The sequence below is a fragment of the Halichoeres trimaculatus genome, unplaced genomic scaffold, assembly GCF_033239565.1.
Source record: "Halichoeres trimaculatus isolate MK-OKI-2021-1 unplaced genomic scaffold, fHalTri1.1 fHalTri1_scaffold_4, whole genome shotgun sequence".
NCBI lineage: Eukaryota > Metazoa > Chordata > Actinopteri > Labriformes > Labridae > Halichoeres > Halichoeres trimaculatus.
The window spans coordinates 21,241,499-21,260,932 of NW_027437182.1; the positions used below are offsets into that span (position 1 = coordinate 21,241,499).

A 19,434-nucleotide genomic window follows, 5' to 3' on the forward strand; every position below is an offset into this window, starting at 1 on the left:
AAATTTCTAATGGAAAAAGAAAACATTATGATGCTGACTGAAGCATTAGCCTACGTTTTTTAAGAGTGCTACATAGAAAGCCCCTTTTTCCACAAAATAAGACATTAGATCAGTTTTACCTTTCTCTGTGGAATATTTTTTTTGTTCTGGGTTTCGGTGCTTCCAAATGCTGTATGTTATTTTAAAAAAAGGTTCATGTTCAAGCTTCTTTCACGTGTGTTTAATTAATTAAGTTTTACAAAAAGTAAAAAAAGATTCGAGAGTTAGCATTTCCTTTCATGCGGAACTGTTGTGTTCGTTTTCCGGCGGTCTCATTTCTGTGTAGCACACAACAATGTGCAGGGCAGGGCAGCAAAATGAAAGGCGATTCGGCTTTTTTGAGCGTTACTGATGTGGTGTGGTCTTGTTTAGCGTGTGGTTTCCTTATAGCTTTCGTTGCCCATAATATCTTAAATATCCTGCCGAGAGGACGAGAAAACAGTCGTATTTATATCATATTTGAAGACCTTATTCGGTACGGTAAAACCAAACAACACCGGGAGAAAGGCGACTGGCTACGTGTATTTGACATCCCAAAAAGGTAACATATTCATAATAATCTCAATAAAAGACAGGGTATGATGTATTTGTCTCAGTTTGCGAAATTATACCTGGGGCTATAATTCACCGACGTAAAAAGGTGTCTCAGGGTTAAGTTGTATCCAGAGAAATGGACTTCCTGCAATTTACGCATACTCTGGAAAAAGTTATTTTTCTTACATAGAAATCTAACATATACATGTGAGGCCTTTTCATCTGCCTTGTAGATGTTGTAGATGGTTTGTTGTTAGTTCAGGACTTCACGGAAGTATGGATTTTTTAATGATGGTGTTGAAAATTGATCTTTTTTGGTAGCTATATCTATTCACACACATATATATAAATTGAAGTATGAACGTAACAGGTTTAGGGATACATTTGTCTTGGCTGTTTTTGTTTCTGTCTCAGATGGTTCTGGCACTTCTACGCCGTGTCTGTTGGCTGGAACGGTTTTCTCCTGGTGTTGAGTCTGAACTTGACATTTCAACATCAGTCATACCCCTCATGGCTGGATGGACTGTTGGACATTCTGACTGGTGAACCGAGCTCTTACAGTGCAGGTAGGTTTACAGTCCTCAAACACAGTTTTGGACTTGTATTGTAATTTCTATGATAGAATCAGTGAAACCCACTCAACTTTTTAAATATTAAACTAAGATAAGAACATCAGGCAGTTGCATTATCTCAACTGTTATTCTTATAAATTAAGTCTTGTTTTATAAACTTTTACCCAACACCTTAGTCATTAGACTTTAAAAGTCTAATGACTTTAAAAGTCCTGCAAAGAAAGGGTCTTATATGTCTACACTGAAACATTTTCATTAGTTGAAGAAATTAAACATTTTTCTCAAATCTGAATGTTATCTGGGGTACAGTCTTTTTTTTTTAAATATTTTGATGACTTTGAAAAGGTCAGGCATGCTTTTGTTATCACTTCTCTCAGTTATTACTTGCCTCTTTATTTTGCCTACAAATCATTCTAAATACTGTAGTTTGTCTTTCAACTAGCACACATACACAGAAGCACATCTCCTGTAGTTCAGCTCATCTCAGCTCTGGTTTTGAGGTTTTCTTATAGATGTCTAAATCCATAAATGGGCTGGCTCCAACTTATCTTTTTAAGCTTTACCCCTCAAAAACACTCACTGACCCAACATGACCAGTTGATTCTGGTTGTCTCCAGCTCAAAGCTGAAGCTCATGGGGTCTGGGCCTTTTCAACCTTTTGACCTATGTGATCAACTTCAGAAGTTTTTTTATGTGCTTGACATACAGTCCTGGTGTTGATTTGATTAAAAGTCCAGACTTTACATTCACTGACCATATCTTTTTTAATTTAAGCAGTGATAGTTGTAGTGGCACCTGGGACCCCACTAGAGGAGGCTGTGGGATGTTATTATTATTATTAGGTGCACCACATCTGTGTTGTTACTAAAAGGAGCAATGTGAGCAGTGCTCTACATGGTTTGTCAAACAAAAACTTTGGTCAATTTTTATAATAATGTAATAACTCATATTGCTTAAACAGACAGACAGAAGTACAGTTTATATGAGAAAAGCATCCGACCCTAACAGCAAAAAAAAGCCTTAACATCCATACTGAGGGGGACTACTAATGTAGAACAGGACTCTCTCAAAGCCCAGCCTGTGAATGCGTGTATTGAGTCATTCTGATACATCGTCATTTTTATGGAGATTTGTGTTTTGCTCCTTTTCTACAGGAATAAAATTATGCTGCGTGAAAAACATTTTCTATCCCCACCTTGAAGATCTCCTCATGTTTCTTTTTTCAAGGCAAAGCTGTGTCGCCGTTTACAAGCAAAGTTTTGATCATAAAAATCTGTCTCAGGAATGTTTTTTGGGATTAAATCCCAAATCCAAAAATTTTTATGAAAAATAATACTAACAAATCTAACCTAGCACCAAGACAAGAGCATTGACATTTTTCCAGCCTGGGAGAACTCAGTTTGAAAGTATTAAATGATGTTTTAGCTTTATAAGAGTTAATCTAAATAAAACTGGTTATATTACATGGCCGTTTGATATCCTCATACAAATTTCATGCTTGTCTTTGCAGACTTTATGATATTGAATGAATATCATTCTGACAAATTACTTGATACGATAAATAGTTTGTTTTTTAAACCATTGTGTTTTCTGTGTCTGCAGCCCCACAGCTGACCACTCTGCTGGTGCAGCTGCTGCTCTTCCTCCACTCCCTCAGGAGGCTCCAAGAGTGCCTGTTTGTCAGTGTTTTCTCTAATGCAGCCATGCATTTGGTACAGTACCTATTCGGACTGGTTTATTATGTCATTCTGGGGCTGACAGCGCTCGGATCAGATCGTGCAGGAAAAGGTGAAACATTAACTAAAAGAGACATCTCTGTATGAACAATTACAGCTTCTTTTACATTTCATTCATCATGGTGTTGTTCTTAGGGACTGGACCTCTGCTCTCCCAGCTGGAGTGGTTTCATGTGGTTGGAGGTGTCCTGTTTGTCATGGCCTCGTGGATGCAGCACCAGTGCTTAGTCCACCTGGCTGGGCTTCGTTTGGGGAAGTCAGGTAAGCTTGAGCAGGTGTCTCACTGGTGTTTCTTCAGAATATGAACACCGTCATTAGAAATCCACAAAACTATGCCCACTAGACCCAAAGGTAACGAATGACTAATAAACAAATACATCTAAAAAGATAAACTATCAACTTCACAGCTGACCGAATATATATCAAACAGTTTTGAGCAAATTATCAAATCATTAGTGTAGTACTCATTTGTTTTACCCCCAAAAAGTAATTGAATTAGTAACTGAATCACTCCTTCCTAAATATACTCTGTTGCAGGGAAAAGTACTTTTTTGAAAAACCTTAAAATATGTTAAAGAGGGGTTTTTGAGCAGGTTGTGCTCTGGAACAAAATGTACACTTCAGCTTTTTGTTTTTGCCATTTACAAGAACAAAACCTTAGCTTGAAGTAGTGCCGGTTTACTATCAGCTCTTTGTTAAACAAACGTTTCAGCGTGATTCTCCTCTCCCTTCAGCCAGTTATCTTTACTCACGTGTTGCCTGTTTTTCCCCTCTCACCAAGGAAGGAGAATCGTGGAACAAAAAAAAAAAGATTTATTTGAAGCTCCTTTCTTGTGCCTGGCTGAGCAAGCCAGGTCAGATACATAGTACCAGGCTTCATTTTGCTGTCAGTAACAGCGTTATAAGGTTCGAAATAAAGTTAATAAGTTTACCCAAAAAAAGTAATGGCTCTGGTAACGCTACTTATTCCAACACTGGCCATGAGTCAGTTACAATTATTTATTTCAAACATTCAACAATGTAGCAAATAAACAGATTAATGACTTACCAGGAAATAAGCTCTTCATAATGGAGGAATTTATCTTACTACAAGAAAACACAGGGAAAAGGATGTGAAAGAATTTATTTATCACCCAAGCTTTTTTATCACTGTTCAGACAAAAGATAACAAAAAAAAACAGAAATGCATAAATGAGCTTGTAAATGGATGAAAAAATCACACAAAAGTCCCTCTTAGAAAGGTTAAATGAAAAATATGCAGATAAATGGGTAAACAGAGATTAATCTAGAGTCATAGCCAACAATAAAATCCTTTAAAGGGATAGGTCAGTTATTTTAAAGTGTGGTTGTATGAGGTACTTGTTAGTAAAAAATGTATCATCCCTGGGTGATCCCGTCAGCTCAACCCTTTCTGTTGAAAAGTACACAGTATAATAAACAGAAAATGCTTAAGGTTCAGGTGAGTCTAACTCAGAGCACGGCGCTCTGAGTTAGACTTGACATATAGTCTGCTCACCTTCTGGACACCAAACTATGCTGCACACTGAGGCTACAGAGTTTGCTTGTCGTTACATTTCAAACAATAGTGGTCGGTATCTACATATAAATGCATGATCTTGCCCCTTTGTATCTGGTAAAGAGTTGCCTTGAACAAAAAAACATAGTGCTAAAAGATGATCTGCTCTCTGTTCATTTGCGTCCTAAACAAACTGCGCTGAATTAAAGAGATGAATTTGTTACAACTGATCAACTACTTACAATAGAAAATAGAAAAAAACAAAACATGTTTTACTGTGATAGAAACTTGTCACAGAAAGTAAATATAGAATGTAATATAACACAAAATTCAACAACCTCCATAAGAGCTGAATTTTATTAATAGTAACATCAATTAATACATAATAATACAAAGCTAGAGGAGATGTTTAAGAGTGGATTTATACTCAATCTAATCTAAACCTTATTTTTACATCATTAGGAGTCTAAATGACTAAAAAGTACAAATGGATTTAGTCCAAAGGGGATTTCTTCGGCTAATAGCATTGTAACAGTTCTAAACCGCTCAAATTTAATCCTTGGGAAAATGCACCTGATTAAACAATGGTCAATAAGTTTCAGGTTTCTGTTTTGTAGGAATGTTATGTTGGCTGATGATTAAAGCTACTAAAGTCACATATACCTTAAATAAAATGAAAGAGGAAGCAGTTACAGCACACCTCATCTCACATCTCCTGTTGGGTATTGTTTTTAAAAACGGTTTCTATTAATTTTATTGAAACTGCAATGGTCCACATGCTCATTTTATCCCTGATTAGTTCAGTAAAACTGAAACAAATATGGTTATGAAATAACATGCCCTGCTGTACTCACTTCAGCTCCAAGGGAATTATCAATTACTCAACAAATAAATACAATAAGGTGACTAAAAACTGAACTGTGTACGTGCATAGTTCTGGACCAAACTCACAAATCCTAGAAAACAGCCTGAACTCATTTTATAATCTGAGATTTCCCACAGTAGATGACTTCACTGTGTGTTTTGTGCTAAAAGACTAGGAAAGGACTGTGAAAATTCTTCTGCAATTATTTTCAACTCCATCTTTTCAAAATTTGTGTGAAACACACAGCATTGTCTTTAAAGCTGCTTTCAAGGTTTCTTTTGTTGTTTTTGTTTTGTTTCTTTTATTTTGTTTGGGCAACATAGTGACAGTAAGCTAGAACACATCAACATGTTTTCGTCCTACAAAGCTGCCACGAAGAACGTGTTCTCCAACCTTTTTATACTTTGTAGCAGCCATTCATAACACAAACCAGGCTTGTCATTAGCTGTGCCTCTCTGCAGACAAAATCATCTGCATGCTGCAAGAAACTAGGATGTTGAGGTGAAAAACCATAAATCTAAAAAGGTCCCCCTGCAGGAGGCTGAAAAATTCTGTCTGGGTTCACTGCAATGAGCAGCACCTCTCAGAAAATTTGTATGATCTGTATAAAGGTGATGATTAATGCTTGGCTCTGACAGTAAATAACTGAACAACACACTATCACACAGAGCAGTGTTCAACCAGGTGAATAAGGGCTGAAATGTATTTTATCTTTCAGGGTCGGTGGAGACACTGGCTCACAGAGTACCAGAGGGCGGCTGGTTTGAGCTTGTGTCCTGTCCACACTACCTCGCTGAGCTGCTGCTCTATGTGGGACTGAACCTTATCTACGGGGGTGTGTCTCTCACCTGGTGGATTGTCTTCTCCTATGTGCTCTTCAGCCATGCTCTGGAGGCTCAGCTCAGTCATGAATTTTATCTCAGCAAATGTGAGTCATACCCAAGGAACAGGAAAGCATTCATACCTTTCGTGCTGTGAGAAATCATCACCAGTGTCTCCTGCTTTCCTGTCTGGGACCTGTGAAGTCCCTGAAAACTGACAGACGTGTGGATGCAAAGGTTGTAATGAAAACTCCTCTCTCACAGAAGTGATTGATAAGATGCTGTCAAACAGGTGAAGCTGCTCAACAGCCGACAGCTGGCATCTCTAAGTGTGAGACCTGACGGTGCTGCAGAAACATTCCTGTACAATAAAAATCTCTCTAGTGTGAATTTAAATGTGCACAGAATTCCTTTGACAATATTGCTGTGACAATATAAATCTCCCTGAAGGTGACCAAGCAGGGGTGACGACATTTAAGTCATGCAACATGACAGGACAAATATGAGCATCTGAGGATGGAAGAGAACTATTTTCCATAAATTAACAGCAAAGGTGTCTGTATATTTGTCACAAAGGCACAAAAATGCTCTGGGCCTCTTTTACAGATGCACTCCTGAAAATTTCTGGAAGTGTATCACCGATTCCTGGTGGTACCAAAGTAATTTGCTGTGTGTCATTCCTCTCCCTCCTACATTTTCTGTCTCTTTAGCTGTCGTATCATATAGAAGCAAGTTACACAAAAATAAAAGCTACAACAACAACAACAACTATGATGGCGTTTCATGCATTTATATCACTGCCATTCATAAACCCCAGACTGTATAATATGTATGTATATTGACATTGTCTCCATGAAGTCACCAATCTGTTTTCAATACAGAGTTTTGAAACCTATTGTCAACGGGGACCATAATATACTGCAATACTTGTAATTTTAATATTCGTAAAAATAAGAAGATATGGGTCTTTTTTCTCTTGTCTTTGGAAAATGCCCTGTTTATTTTCTTGTAGTGAAGCCATAAGAACATGCTTTCTTGCTATTTTATATCATTTGCTGTTTTCTGTTTTTGCTTTTTATTAAATGTTCTCTTATAAATATATTACTGTATGGAGTTTCTTTTGTTAAAAAACACAAGTTACTTAAAAACAGCCAAGAGGTTGTAGAGAATTTATAGGGATAAACAAGTTAGATAAATACAAAGATAGAAAGATCTTTAGTGTCCTTAACATGAAATTTGTTTTTCTTTACAGAGGTAAAAATGTACATGCATATGTGTACAAGTGGATACAAGTGAATACTCCCATATCCACACACCAACAACACAAACACATGGTCATACACATATACACAACACACAACAGTTACTTGGATGCTTTGTTTAAGAGAGCAGTGGTAGAGGAGACAAAGTTTTTGCTGAAACGTGCCCATTTCCAGGCTATGGACCAATATCTGCATCAGTGTGAAGTTGAGTACAGGGTTTTTCTTTCAGAACAAACTTGTCTCATTGTCATTAAAACTTCTTCTTTCCTGTGCGCTTATTATTGTTATGCAAATCATGGACTGAACTCAGGAAGTAAAGCTATTACTATGTTCAAGCTAAAAGGGATTGAGACAAGCCAAGCATGATACTGACCTGTTGTTTGTGTTGATTTACTTTCTGATGGCTCTGTCTTACAGTTGTTCCCATATTTTGCACTCTTTTGAAATTGGAGTATGATGAAATCCACTTGGTGTAACTACTTTGTAGCCAATGGCTTCAAAGCGGATAAAGATCACTGTAAATGTGACTGTGTGCGCAGTGTACATAATATTAAGTATTCAAATATTTATTACAAAATAATCCTGCAGATTAGTCACATTCTTGAAGCGTTAAAAAGGGCTGTCAATCTGGATTTACATTTTGCAAGAAGTTAGTTAATACTTGTTTAAATTATTTTTAACAAATGTTAAGTCTAATTAATCCTATTGTTGTTGACTTTGATTGACGATTTCTCGTGATAATTTGAGAGCTCCTTCATTGTGCATCTTTCATATGTTGATAATTGCTCATGCATTCATGTACTCCTCGGTTTTTGATAAATCGTTCCTCGGACTACCGTGTTCAGATGCTTTAAATTTAATATATGTGGGGTAATATAACTACTGCAAAACATTTTATTTTTCTTAAGTAAAGAAGGTTATTTCTCGTAAGGTTTAAAAGCATTGCTTATTGCAATTCACTAAAAATTACAAAGTTCTGAAAATAAATTGGACTGGTGGTCGAGTAAACGTTTACTGTGGATCTGACTTCAGCTCACCCAGTTGGTAACCGTATCTTTTGTCTTCAGTTACATTATTTTTTTAATTTAATTTTATTTCTTTTCTTTTTTTCAACTTGATGGATTTTTTAATGAATTTATTTCACCGTTCTGACAACAAGTGAATGGAGCATCACTTATTTCTACGTAGATTTTAATTGACAAGCAAACTGACAAATCACGGAGCTGTGAACTGCTTACGTCACGGTAGAATAACACGTCACTTTTTTAAATGTCCAATCATCTCTTTCGTTCGACGGGAAACCCGGTAGTGAGTTTCTAAGTACCGTCCTGAGTTAACTCGGTCGGTTTGATCGTGACGTGTATTGTCAAAGAGTTCCTCGATTCGTGTTTGCTGCTAATATGAAGTTGGTCACTTTTGTTGCCGATGATATTAAGTGACAATTGGTGGGGGGAACCGAATCTCAGAGTGAATTTTAATTAGTGTTTTCGGGAGCAACAATGCCTCTCCGGGTCAGCGGAGGAGACGGACGGGCTGTTGGAAATGTGATGTGTCTCTTATTTCCTCTCTTCGCCGTGTTGTTGTTGTCGGTCGGAGTTGCAGCGACTCCAGATGAGGACAAAGCTGTTCAAGAGCAACCCCCGGCTGAGGTAAATCATCTATGTGCAATTTAAGTCCTTCGTCTATCAGGTGTTGTGTGTAGGGATGCATTTTTTGACGCCGGGTCTGTCGATTGTCTCTGAGCTACCCCGAGCTAGCTACCACATGCTAGGTGAGGCACATTTTACACTGTGTTCCGGGTGTTGCTAAAGTCCTTAAAGTTGGTCTCTAATCTTTACAGATGCCCGGTAGAGCAAATATTTGTATGGAAGTAAAGATAAGATCAAAAATTACGTTATCATAAGCGGGGCCAGGCTGACTCTTGTGGGTTATATTTTAGGTCAAGAAAATGTTTGAACAAACGTCCACAACATGAAGCTAGCCTTCATTGTGAAGTGTGTTTCGCTCTGTTAGCAGGATCTTCAGGTCACAGCAGTAATACATTTTTCTCTTACAATCTTTTTTTTAAATGATTTGACTTGTCATGCGTTTCTGTGCTCATATACTTTGTGACTTCATCTTATTACATCTAGCGGATCATTTTAAGACTACTTCAATTAAATGTGTTCATTAGTGTATATCTGTAGGTAAATTTCATCATCAGAAACATGAAGGGACAAAATACAGTGAATAGAATTAATGAGAGAAACACTAAGATTTTTTTTTTTCCTTTTTTGCTTCTCGTGCAGTCAGTTATCTGAATAGGAGTGTGTGAGTTTTATGAAAAACACTATGCAAAACCTTAAGATACAAATAATTGTGCATTAATTGTTTGAACAATTGCAAGTATTTTGCTGTTTTAAAAAGATGGAGATCGGTTATTCTGTTATAGGTCACAGCTGTTTTTTAAATGCAATACTTTTGATCTGTAAAACATACAAATATTTGTACATTCTGTTGAATTAAACAGTTAGAAGTATCAAAAGTCTTAGTTATCTTACCAAAAAGTCCTGGCACTGGTATTGACTGATTTTGATTGTGATCTTCCATCACCAATTTATATACACAACCTGTATCCCTCTATGTAAGGATGAAACTGAGAGTTATACTTAGTCACACTTCTCTGACTCCAGTGAGTCCTGTTAGATTAAAGAGTGATGACAGACCGACCTGATGTTTGCAGATGTTTGTGGTAAAACTCATTGCTGTAACATCTTTTAACACCTTTGACACTTGTTTGCACACTTCCTTTAAAAGGTCAGGCAGAGCCACACCAGGAGTTCAAATATGTGATGGTAAACTGTACCTGGATTCTAAGTGTTCAACCAGGTAGCAGACTCCCACTTTTACAAAAGGATGCAGACATTTTTTTCCCCAGAACAATAGTTGTTGTTTTTTTTTTACACTTTCAAACTATCACAGGGAAGTTTGATGCTATGATGTCTTCCTGTAGCCTGTTAGAGTAATTAACAGCTGATAGAACCTGATCCCGATGGCATGCCACTGAGGGGGCAGATGCACTGGTCTAGCAACCGACTGCTGCTTGACTACTTGTAATGGCGACCATGCGCTACTTATTTTACAAAGGTGCTGCCTGTGATGCAATGCACCAGAGCTGTCTTGAAGCTCATGTTCAGTCTTTCCTCAGCAGGTCACAACAAAACACTACATTGGTTTAAAACATAAAAAAATAAGACACTTTTCTAACACTTTTCTTTTTCCCAAGTATGTATACTTTTGTGTTCCCCCGTTACTAATTATTACAAAGCCTTTTCAGTAATTTACCTAACACCAGAGATAAAAGATCACTCATTGTGTCCACTGTGTGTGTTTTTGCAGAAAGCAACGACTCCTCACCCCGTGGGCCCAGCAGTCCCTGAAAATGACCCGGGCAAAGGAAACCTGGGTTTCATTCACGCCTTTGTGGCGTCTATCTCCGTCATCATCGTCTCTGAGCTGGGAGACAAAACATTTTTTATCGCAGCCATCATGGCCATGCGTTACAACCGGCTCACTGTGCTTGCGGGTGCGATGCTGGCACTGGGGCTCATGACTTGTCTTTCTGGTCAGTTTTATCAGAAGTTCTGTCTCTTTATGTCACTGAGTAATATACAGTTATTTCTTCTTTCCTTTGCAGAATATTAATATAGTTTCTGTCATCTTTCCTGTAGTGCTTTTTGGCTATGCCACCACCATCATCCCTAGAATCTACACATACTATGTGTCCACTGCTCTGTTTGCCATCTTTGGTATACGGATGCTGAGGGAGGGGTTGAAGATGAGTCCAGACGAAGGCCAGGAGGAGCTGGAGGAGGTGCAGGCTGAGATCAAGAAGAAGGATGAAGAGGTGAGATGACTTTCCCCTCAGTAACTCCTGGAAGTCAAAAAGGCTTAGTGAGGTTCTGTGATTTAGTGCAAGGACTTGGACTTGAGAAGTATTCTGATATGAAAAAAAAGAGAGCCAACTTTTCATGCTTAAAATCTGACAATAAGAAGGGCTGTGGCTAAAATTTATTCTGTCTTCTTCTCCATTCTTCAGTGCTTGTCAGCCACAAGCATTTTGATCATAGGTCCACATATTTGACAAAAAATGATGCTAAAATTGGATTAATACAAAGCAACGTTTGGTCCTTTGTCCTGTTCATGTGAAAGGAGCATGACTGAATGAAAATTCTCTTCTGTTGTTTTTAAATATTGTTGAAATGTATCACACACTGTAAGTCTTTACTCTGTAAACTGTAAACAAAGGCCTTTTCTGAATCACCATGTCTGACTCCTCCCCTGCTACAGTGCCAACAGACTTTGAAAAGCTTTAAAAAAATGTATTTATTTCCATTTAAACTGTCTAGTTTGCTTTTTAAAAAAGCTCATGATGTAAATTCTTTTCTATAACAAAATACAAAGTCCTCTCCAGAGCTTTTACTCTTCATAATCAGTCTGTATCATGTCATTTCATTTTGTCGCTCATGCTGTGAGCAGACAGTATTTTTTAGGGGCCTCGTTGGGTCTCTTACCTTTTTTATCTCTGCTGAGCGTCATGCTCACAAAACAGTAGATGGAGAAGTGAGAGGTAAACAGAGCAGAGAAGAAGTTAGATGCCAATAAAAAACATCTTATTCTAAAACTATAAAAAGTCTGGGAGCATGTCATCCTCAACGCTGCAAAGAAAAAAAAAGGCCTGCAACATTTGTAAAGTGGACTGTGCTGATGATTGGAGCATGGACAAATTGGAAGTCTGTGTAGCAAACTCTGACCATTTAGAAACCGTGATCCACTAAATCATCCGTCTCATAAACATGTTTTTTAAGTGCTTCTGCCTTGTGTTGTATGCAGCTCCAGAGGACAAAGCTGCTAAACGGGGCCCCGGACATCGAGACTGGGTCAGGGAACATGATTCCTCAGAAGAAGTGGCACAGCTTCATATCCCCCATTTTCCTCCAGGCGCTGACTCTCACCTTCCTGGCAGAGTGGGGTGACCGCTCTCAGCTCACCACCATCATCCTAGCTGCTCGGGAGGTTCGCCTCTTTAATTTTACTATTGTGTTTCAGTACCTTACAGCACGTCTTAGATTCACCCTACAGCCTGGTGTGTGTCAGGATTGTCTATTTGGGTGGTCCCTGTGAGAGACACATCACTGGCTTATCTTTGAGCCATATAACAAACAGTGAACTCCTCTCTCTGCTGTGTTAGCACTCTACTTATTAAGGAGAGGTAATATATAATTTCTGCAGCACCAGCTTGATGATGACCAAGACATGATTTGTGTTAATTCCCAGGATCCTTTTGGAGTTGCTGTAGGCGGTACACTTGGACACTGTTTGTGTACAGGACTGGCTGTTATAGGAGGGAGGATGATCGCCCAGAAAATATCTGTCAGAACAGGTGAGACCTAAACTGTGTTCATCCTCTTTTTTTTTAAAACCATTTTTACCTGTTTCTACTGACCTTCTGTAAAACAGGAAAAGATGGCACTTCCACCAGTAGTTTTCCTTTGTTGTTAAAGAACAAAAACAAAGAGAAAAATACAAATACCAGCACTTAAAAATACTTTTTCCTCCTTGCAGTTGGTAGGATTTTAGTATTTATTTTGGTTTTAGTATTCTAGGGATCTCACCTTACAAAACACTACAGCAATGAATTATCATGCAACACAGAAAAACCACACTTTTTAGACAACAAAACAAAGAGGGAAAAAAATAAGTCAAAAACAGGAACTTTTTCACAGACAAGAAAAATGAAACAAATGTTGGGGAAAAAGGAAGGGGCAAAATGCAGGACATGAAATAATGAAAAGTGCAGACACAACCGTTTGTGAGTCAGCCAGATTTTGAACTCCTTGAAAGAGTAATAACTCATAAAACTTATTTAGCAAGTTTCTAAATACTCACTTAAAATATTGTGTAGGATGGATAAAGAAGGGAGCTGCAGTTATGTGTTGGAGCCTTTTTTGTTATTATTGTTGTTGTTGTTGTTGTGTAGGGCTGGGGGTATATTGAATATACTCGATGTATCGCAGGTTTTTGCACGTGAGATGTATAAACTGACTGTATCGCAACCATTGAGTACAAACAGTCACGCTAAAGTTTTCGGACGTCGAAATGTAAATCTCTGCGGTGATTCGCTCGTTTCACTCTGCTGCTCAGCCGGGGCTCCTCTCACAGTGAGCACCACGCTCCCCCGCCCACCCAGAAAAATTCTCCTGTGGATGCGTGTTTTGGTATGAGAAGAGAAGAGTAGAAAGTCTCTTACATGTCTCATCAGTCGTGGGTTGTGGGTTCCCGGGGCTTGTTTTCTTGAGTGTAGTTGCTTATTTGGGTTTTCTTTGCTGCCTGTATGATCCCTGATTCTCTCCCAACTCTCCACAACGAGAAACGAACATGACATGTTTTTGAGTTTCACTTTCTGTTTTCTGCGCACTCATACAAATAAAGATTGATTAATTGATTCATTTATTGAAGTTCTAACTTGAACTAGCTACCAGTAAAGAAGTGGCTTTTAGCATCCCCAGTAACAGCCCTCAGTCAAATCAGCAATTCTCTTTGATCATATTTAACATCTTATCTTTTAAACCAATGAGCTATTTAAAAAAAAAAACTCATTCCCTGTAGAGTGTGTGCTGAAAGAGAAATAAGCTTTTCAAACTAAATTCATTCTTATTCCCAGGTTGTAAAAAATGTTATTTCTGCTGTAAAAATCATTTTGTTAGAACAGTTGTGTGTGTGGTTTCTGGTGCTTTTGGAGCCACCCTCAAGTGGTCACTAAAGGAACTGCAGTTTTAAAATGTCGTCATATTTGTAAGACTGGAGGTTGCTGTTTTAATAGTATTTGAAGTAGATATCCACTTGTTTGAACCTCATCTGATCTATATTGCTTTAGTGATAATCTGTCGGGGGAACAGTCACAGATATAGATAGTTATGTCTCAGTTTATGGCTTCTGCTAACTGGAACAGGATGTCTTGAGCTCCCAGTGTTTTCAGGTAGAAAGATCTGGTGCTTTCACATTTCTCAATTTGCGGTAAAACTTATTTTTGACAAGTTTGTGAGGACCTGTCAACGCATGTTCTCTGAGGTGACAGTGTTTCTCTTTCTGCTGCTGTTTAGGTGTGTACTGGACTTCCTTTAAAAAAGACTCCGAAGTCAGAGCAGCTTGATTAATATATAAAAAAACATCAAGTCATCAAAAGCAAAATGAGTAGAAAAATACAAACAGCTACACACAGACATGTCAAACTGGCATGTTGAGACAAAAGCTTTGTCCAAACCAAACCCACGCCTCCAGAAAAAGCCGCCTTAACTCTGCAGGAACACGATTTAGCTCTTCAGATTTCTCAAGCAGCCGATAAGCTGATGACGTCATCTGAGACTCGGCTCCAAAAGTCTGGGTTAAGACCATGAAGGTAATCAGCTGTTTGTTCCTGACTTTCCCAGCTGACTTTATGATTTGTCAGCTTTTTTTTAAAAAAAGGGGGAAATTAACTCTAACTACTTCCTCAAGAGCAGAGCAGAAAGGAAACAACTGTTACTGGTCTGGAGACAGTATTTCTCAGTACCATTTTTTTTTTTTTTTAAAAAGGTGTTAAATCTTTTAAACCACAAATTTGTTCAGAGCTGTATTACAACTGTAAATGTTCCTAAAGAAATCATCAAACCATGATTCAGAAAAATAAGAAACAAGTAAGACATCAGCTACCCTCAGATGAACTTGTGACAATTTAGGCATGGAGGTAAAAAAAAATGTTGTTTTCCAATTTTTTTAGATCCAGGAGGAGAGTATTCTTCTTATGTAGAAACAGATGGTAGACAGAAATTTTAAGTTGTATCTAATTTATACTCTTTATTTACATGATTAACATCTCAACATTGTTATGTAAACTTTCATTTCAACCTCTGTCTGAAACACTTTGTTTTAGTTGCTGTTTCTTTAAGGCTTCCTGCTCCACAAACCCCCTTGCTTCTGGTTGGCCAGTTCTCTGGAGGTCTATCAAGAGTTGAGCTATGGATAGACCATAGTCTGTATGAAACATGGACGTAGTCTCGCCGACGTCACCCATCTGTTTCTGAAACGGAAAATAAAGCACATTGGCTATAGCGGCCATATTGGTAGTGGCAAGGGCTTCGCCTACAGCCATAGGGCGCCGGGCATCACGTGACCCTCAGCTGTGCCTCTTATTGGGGGAGCTTGCAATCTTAATATACTCTGAACAGACGCGTTAGAAAAAAATTCACCCCCGTACAGTGGGTGCCGGTAGTAAAATTAGAGACTCAGACGGGAGACGTTTTTTGAACTGGGCTGTAAATGGGTTCATTTCTGCATTGAAAACGGCTTTTTTTGGCTTGGTGTGTATGTGACTCCCCCTACTTCCACAGCCAGCCCCAAGCAAACACTCGAGAAACAGCAGATTTTAGCACTTCAGCATTGTCTCCTATTTTCAGACTGTTGGTTGTCGCTTGGGGTAGACCTTGGTGTCTGAGGCCCTTATGGTATGGTCTCATTATTTCAGCAAGTCTGCTCTTGAAACGAACCATTTTGATCAGTTTTTTATAATGTAATGGTATTTTTACCCAGATGATGGCGCTCTAAGAAGCTAGCAATGGTTTAACTGCATGAAGCCCACTGGACGAACTAAAGTAATTTAGACTCAGACTGGCATCGTTTTTTGAGCAGCTTTTCTCCATCACTAGGCTCAGTGGTTGTTCTTTGAGGTACATGAACTCTGTGAAGCCTGGTTTGGAGCAAGTGATGGTGTATGAATCAGGGGCTCAGTACCTCAAAGCTATCAAAGTTAGCAGAGGTTCAGCTAAACTACTGTAAAGGTATCAATGTCCTCTCAATAAGAGCTAAAATACTCATGTTTTCATTACTGTGACCTATACTCCAAATTTTACAGGACGTAATATCTAGAATAGTGCTCCGTGTAAGAGTTTATATCTCTCCTTTCTTACGGGATAAATGCACAAACATGCTCTCCATCATCAAATAACTTGTTTTTTTTTCTCTTCTTCCTTCACAGTTACAATCATCGGAGGGATTGTTTTCCTGGCGTTCGCCTTGTCTGCGCTCTTCATCAAGCCAGAAGCTTAATCTGAGGACAGACTTTCAGGTTTTCTCTGTACATAAAATGTAAATTGTGCTGACGTTCATGTAGAGAGACTCTAGTTTTGATTCTTTAAGTGTCCTCAACTCCCAGCGAGCCTCTAATCCACGCCCGGCAGCCTGTAACTGATTCTTTTCTTCTCTGGAGGTTTGAAACTTTGATTTGTTTACATCAGCCGTAACCTGCAGTGTTCATCAGAGACTCACGGTAAATGTAGTTAAATGCTGATTAATCCCAGTTTATGAAGTGGAATCCATACTAGATAAGAGCTGAAAGCCTGAGAAGAAAACTCTGAGTTACAGAGGCTGATTTGGAGATGGAGGGATGGATGTGGCTTTCGAACAGAGCTGTATTCTCATCACAAGATGTTTGACTGAAAGAGGACTGGATTGTTACTGAATGCTGCCCTCCAGCTAATCTCTACAGACTTCTGTGGCTCTGACACAGAGCCTGACTTTACAGTACGTCCCACTCAGCCAGAAGCTGAGTGTGTTTCATCACTTTAACCTTTTTCTTTGTTTTTGAAGATGATTTTTTTTTGTCTGTTGTTGCTCAGGTGACAAAAGACAAACATCAGACTGAGCTGCCAGTTTCCCAAAAGTGTACAAAGATTATGATTTCTTATTGTGAGGGGAAACCGAGAAGACCCAGCAGCACTTAACGAGACCTGATTCAAGCTGCATTTTGTAGTTTAGACCTAGACAGCTGTAAAATTTCCTGAGGTGATCTTCTGCTTCACATGGGAGCAGTGTTGTAAAGAGACAGAGACCTGAACCACTAGAATACCTCTGAGTGCAGATTCCTTTTGGTTGGAGCATCTGCGTATGAACAGTAGGCACACCGCAATGACACAACTTAGTTTCTGATATTTATAAACCTGGGCCTATTATTTTTTCTTCCTTTTCTTTAAAGTTCTGTGGGGTGTTTTTTTGAGGTAGCGCTTGCAGATTGCTGTAAAAAGTGGTTGTTGTGACTGAAGGCAGTTGTCAAATCATGTCTGATCTCAGACCGTCCGCTAAAGCAGTTGTGCTTCTTAAAGCTAAAGGTTAGCATCTTTTGTCGCTGTCTTGTGTAGAGTTTAAAGCACCAACATGCTAGTTTATGTCCCTTGTCTCTTGTCGCTGATTCTACGCCGTTATGGCTGACACATTAGCGATTTCTGCATCAAAGTGTCCACGTCATCTGCAGTACTCCTCCCAAACACATGTTGGCAGAGTGGTCCACACAATTGTCAGATAAGCTGTTTCCGTCCCATTATGTTTTCTTCCTTTTCACACCAAGTTTGGGCATATCGCTTTAAACACAAGGTGCAACTATCACAGTAAAGGAGAAAGAGATGTCTGAGAAGCTGAAACACACACCCAGTGTGTGGTCAATATGGAAATTTAATAAAAAAGGAAGATGCCATCTGAGTCTTTTCAGTGTTAAGTTACATTTAGGAGTAGCTACACGCATAGGCTGTTGTCTGCCTGACTAACCAGGGAGCGGCAGACCTTCGGGTATCTACAACACGGGGTCTGTATGAGGGAGGAACTTGATTTTTTCTTGTTTTTGTTAAGGCAAACCTAGGCGTATCACCACCACATGATTCCCATCAGCTCTTTTTATTTTTTCTTTCTTTCTTTTCTAAGTGGAAAGCAGATAACAGGCGTGCAGTGTGCTTAAAGCAGACGCATTCACCACTGAGAAGCTAAAGTGACAGTAGAGTTTCCTTAAGCTAGCTCCAATGTACACACTGGAAAGAAGTGTTGGTTTAAAATGACATTTCCTGTCACCACCATAAAAAGATGTTTCCTCAATGCAAACACTACGAAATGGTTCAAAACAGAAACGGATAACCAAAGCGAGCAGTGAAGAGTATAATGCAGAGAAACTTTGCTCAGAAGGAAAGTCATCTCTCATGTTGCCCATGTTGAAATTTGAAGAGTGTGGAACGTGTGTGAAAGGGACTTAAGTTATCAAGAGCAGAGATCTGTAGGCATAATGACGTTTGGCACTGGGATATTTACAACTGCTGTGCTCTTCAAAGGAGTCTGGTGACTTTGACGAGAGACACCTTTGGTTTAAAAATTGTCGTACTTCAGAAACAAAGGGAGGAATCCTTTCTGTGATGTTTTTAGACATTTGAACTAAAAACTTGAGCCTGTCGGGGAATAGAACCCGTTTAAGACCCCGAAACATATGAGAAATAGGCCCAGAGTTTATAAATCCTACATCCATCCTTTATAGCCGCTCATCTTGACCTCCTTAAACTGCACCTCCATCAGCAGACTCATAGATAACACCGTGTTCCCTGAGAAAGGCCAGTCCCCTTCTACTCGTATGATCTCTCTGCTGCTGCCCCTGAATCTTACAACTCAAAAACTTTATCAGGTACCGGATGAAAGAAAACAAACCCCACATCGTGTATAATGTCACTCCTTTACCCAGAAGCAGACGCCTGTGTTCAACCTTTTATTTAAAGTGGTTAATATATTTATTTAGCTTCATGTCTTTTCTTTTTAACCTCATGTACTGTAGAAACAGACAGGGAGGGGGAGGTCACCATAAACAAGATGGGAGATATTTTTATAGAGGCTCAGGCTGCATTGTCAATATTTGACAGACTGCTCAGCTGTGAAATATTTCTGTTTGTGATACAGGTCAGTTTAAATGTGGATAAATCTTAAACACTCAATAAAAAATCTTTTATGTTTCGTCTGAGTTATAAATCATTTCTACTGTTGTCAACTTTAAAGCTTTGGAACCATAGAAGTGTCAGTAATAAGTAGAGCTACTGGTTAATAATTGTGTGCACCACTTCAGGAAAATGTGTAAAATTGAAACTGTTTATTGATTCTTCTTTTCCTTTTAGAAATGCATTTTTTAAGCATTTGATTAGAAGAAAATGTAATAGGAAACATTTTACTTTCAGGTTCACTCTGCTTACTTTTGATCATTTTTTAAATGCCCA

At 38.7% G+C, this 19,434-nt stretch overlaps 3 protein-coding genes across 3 annotated transcripts in view; all 3 read left to right on the forward strand.

Moving 5' to 3' along the window:
* The window catches only part of exoc1 (exocyst complex component 1), a 272,742-nt gene that overhangs the window by 168,925 nt on the left and 84,383 nt on the right, over positions 1-19,434 (forward strand). The window lies entirely within an intron of this gene.
* On the forward strand, positions 295-7,130 carry srd5a3 (steroid 5 alpha-reductase 3). The gene is made up of 5 exons (XM_074668379.1): positions 295-580; positions 988-1,139; positions 2,748-2,933; positions 3,017-3,142; positions 5,981-7,130. Exons 1-5 carry the CDS (start codon positions 357-359, stop codon positions 6,238-6,240), a joined length of 948 nt encoding a protein of 315 aa, XP_074524480.1. The 5' UTR covers positions 295-356; the 3' UTR covers positions 6,241-7,130.
* On the forward strand, positions 8,643-19,272 carry tmem165 (transmembrane protein 165). The gene is made up of 6 exons (XM_074668158.1): positions 8,643-8,994; positions 10,724-10,949; positions 11,056-11,231; positions 12,218-12,400; positions 12,662-12,767; positions 16,398-19,272. The coding sequence occupies exons 1-6, from the start codon at positions 8,845-8,847 to the stop codon at positions 16,466-16,468; spliced, it is 912 nt and encodes a 303-aa protein (XP_074524259.1). The 5' UTR covers positions 8,643-8,844; the 3' UTR covers positions 16,469-19,272.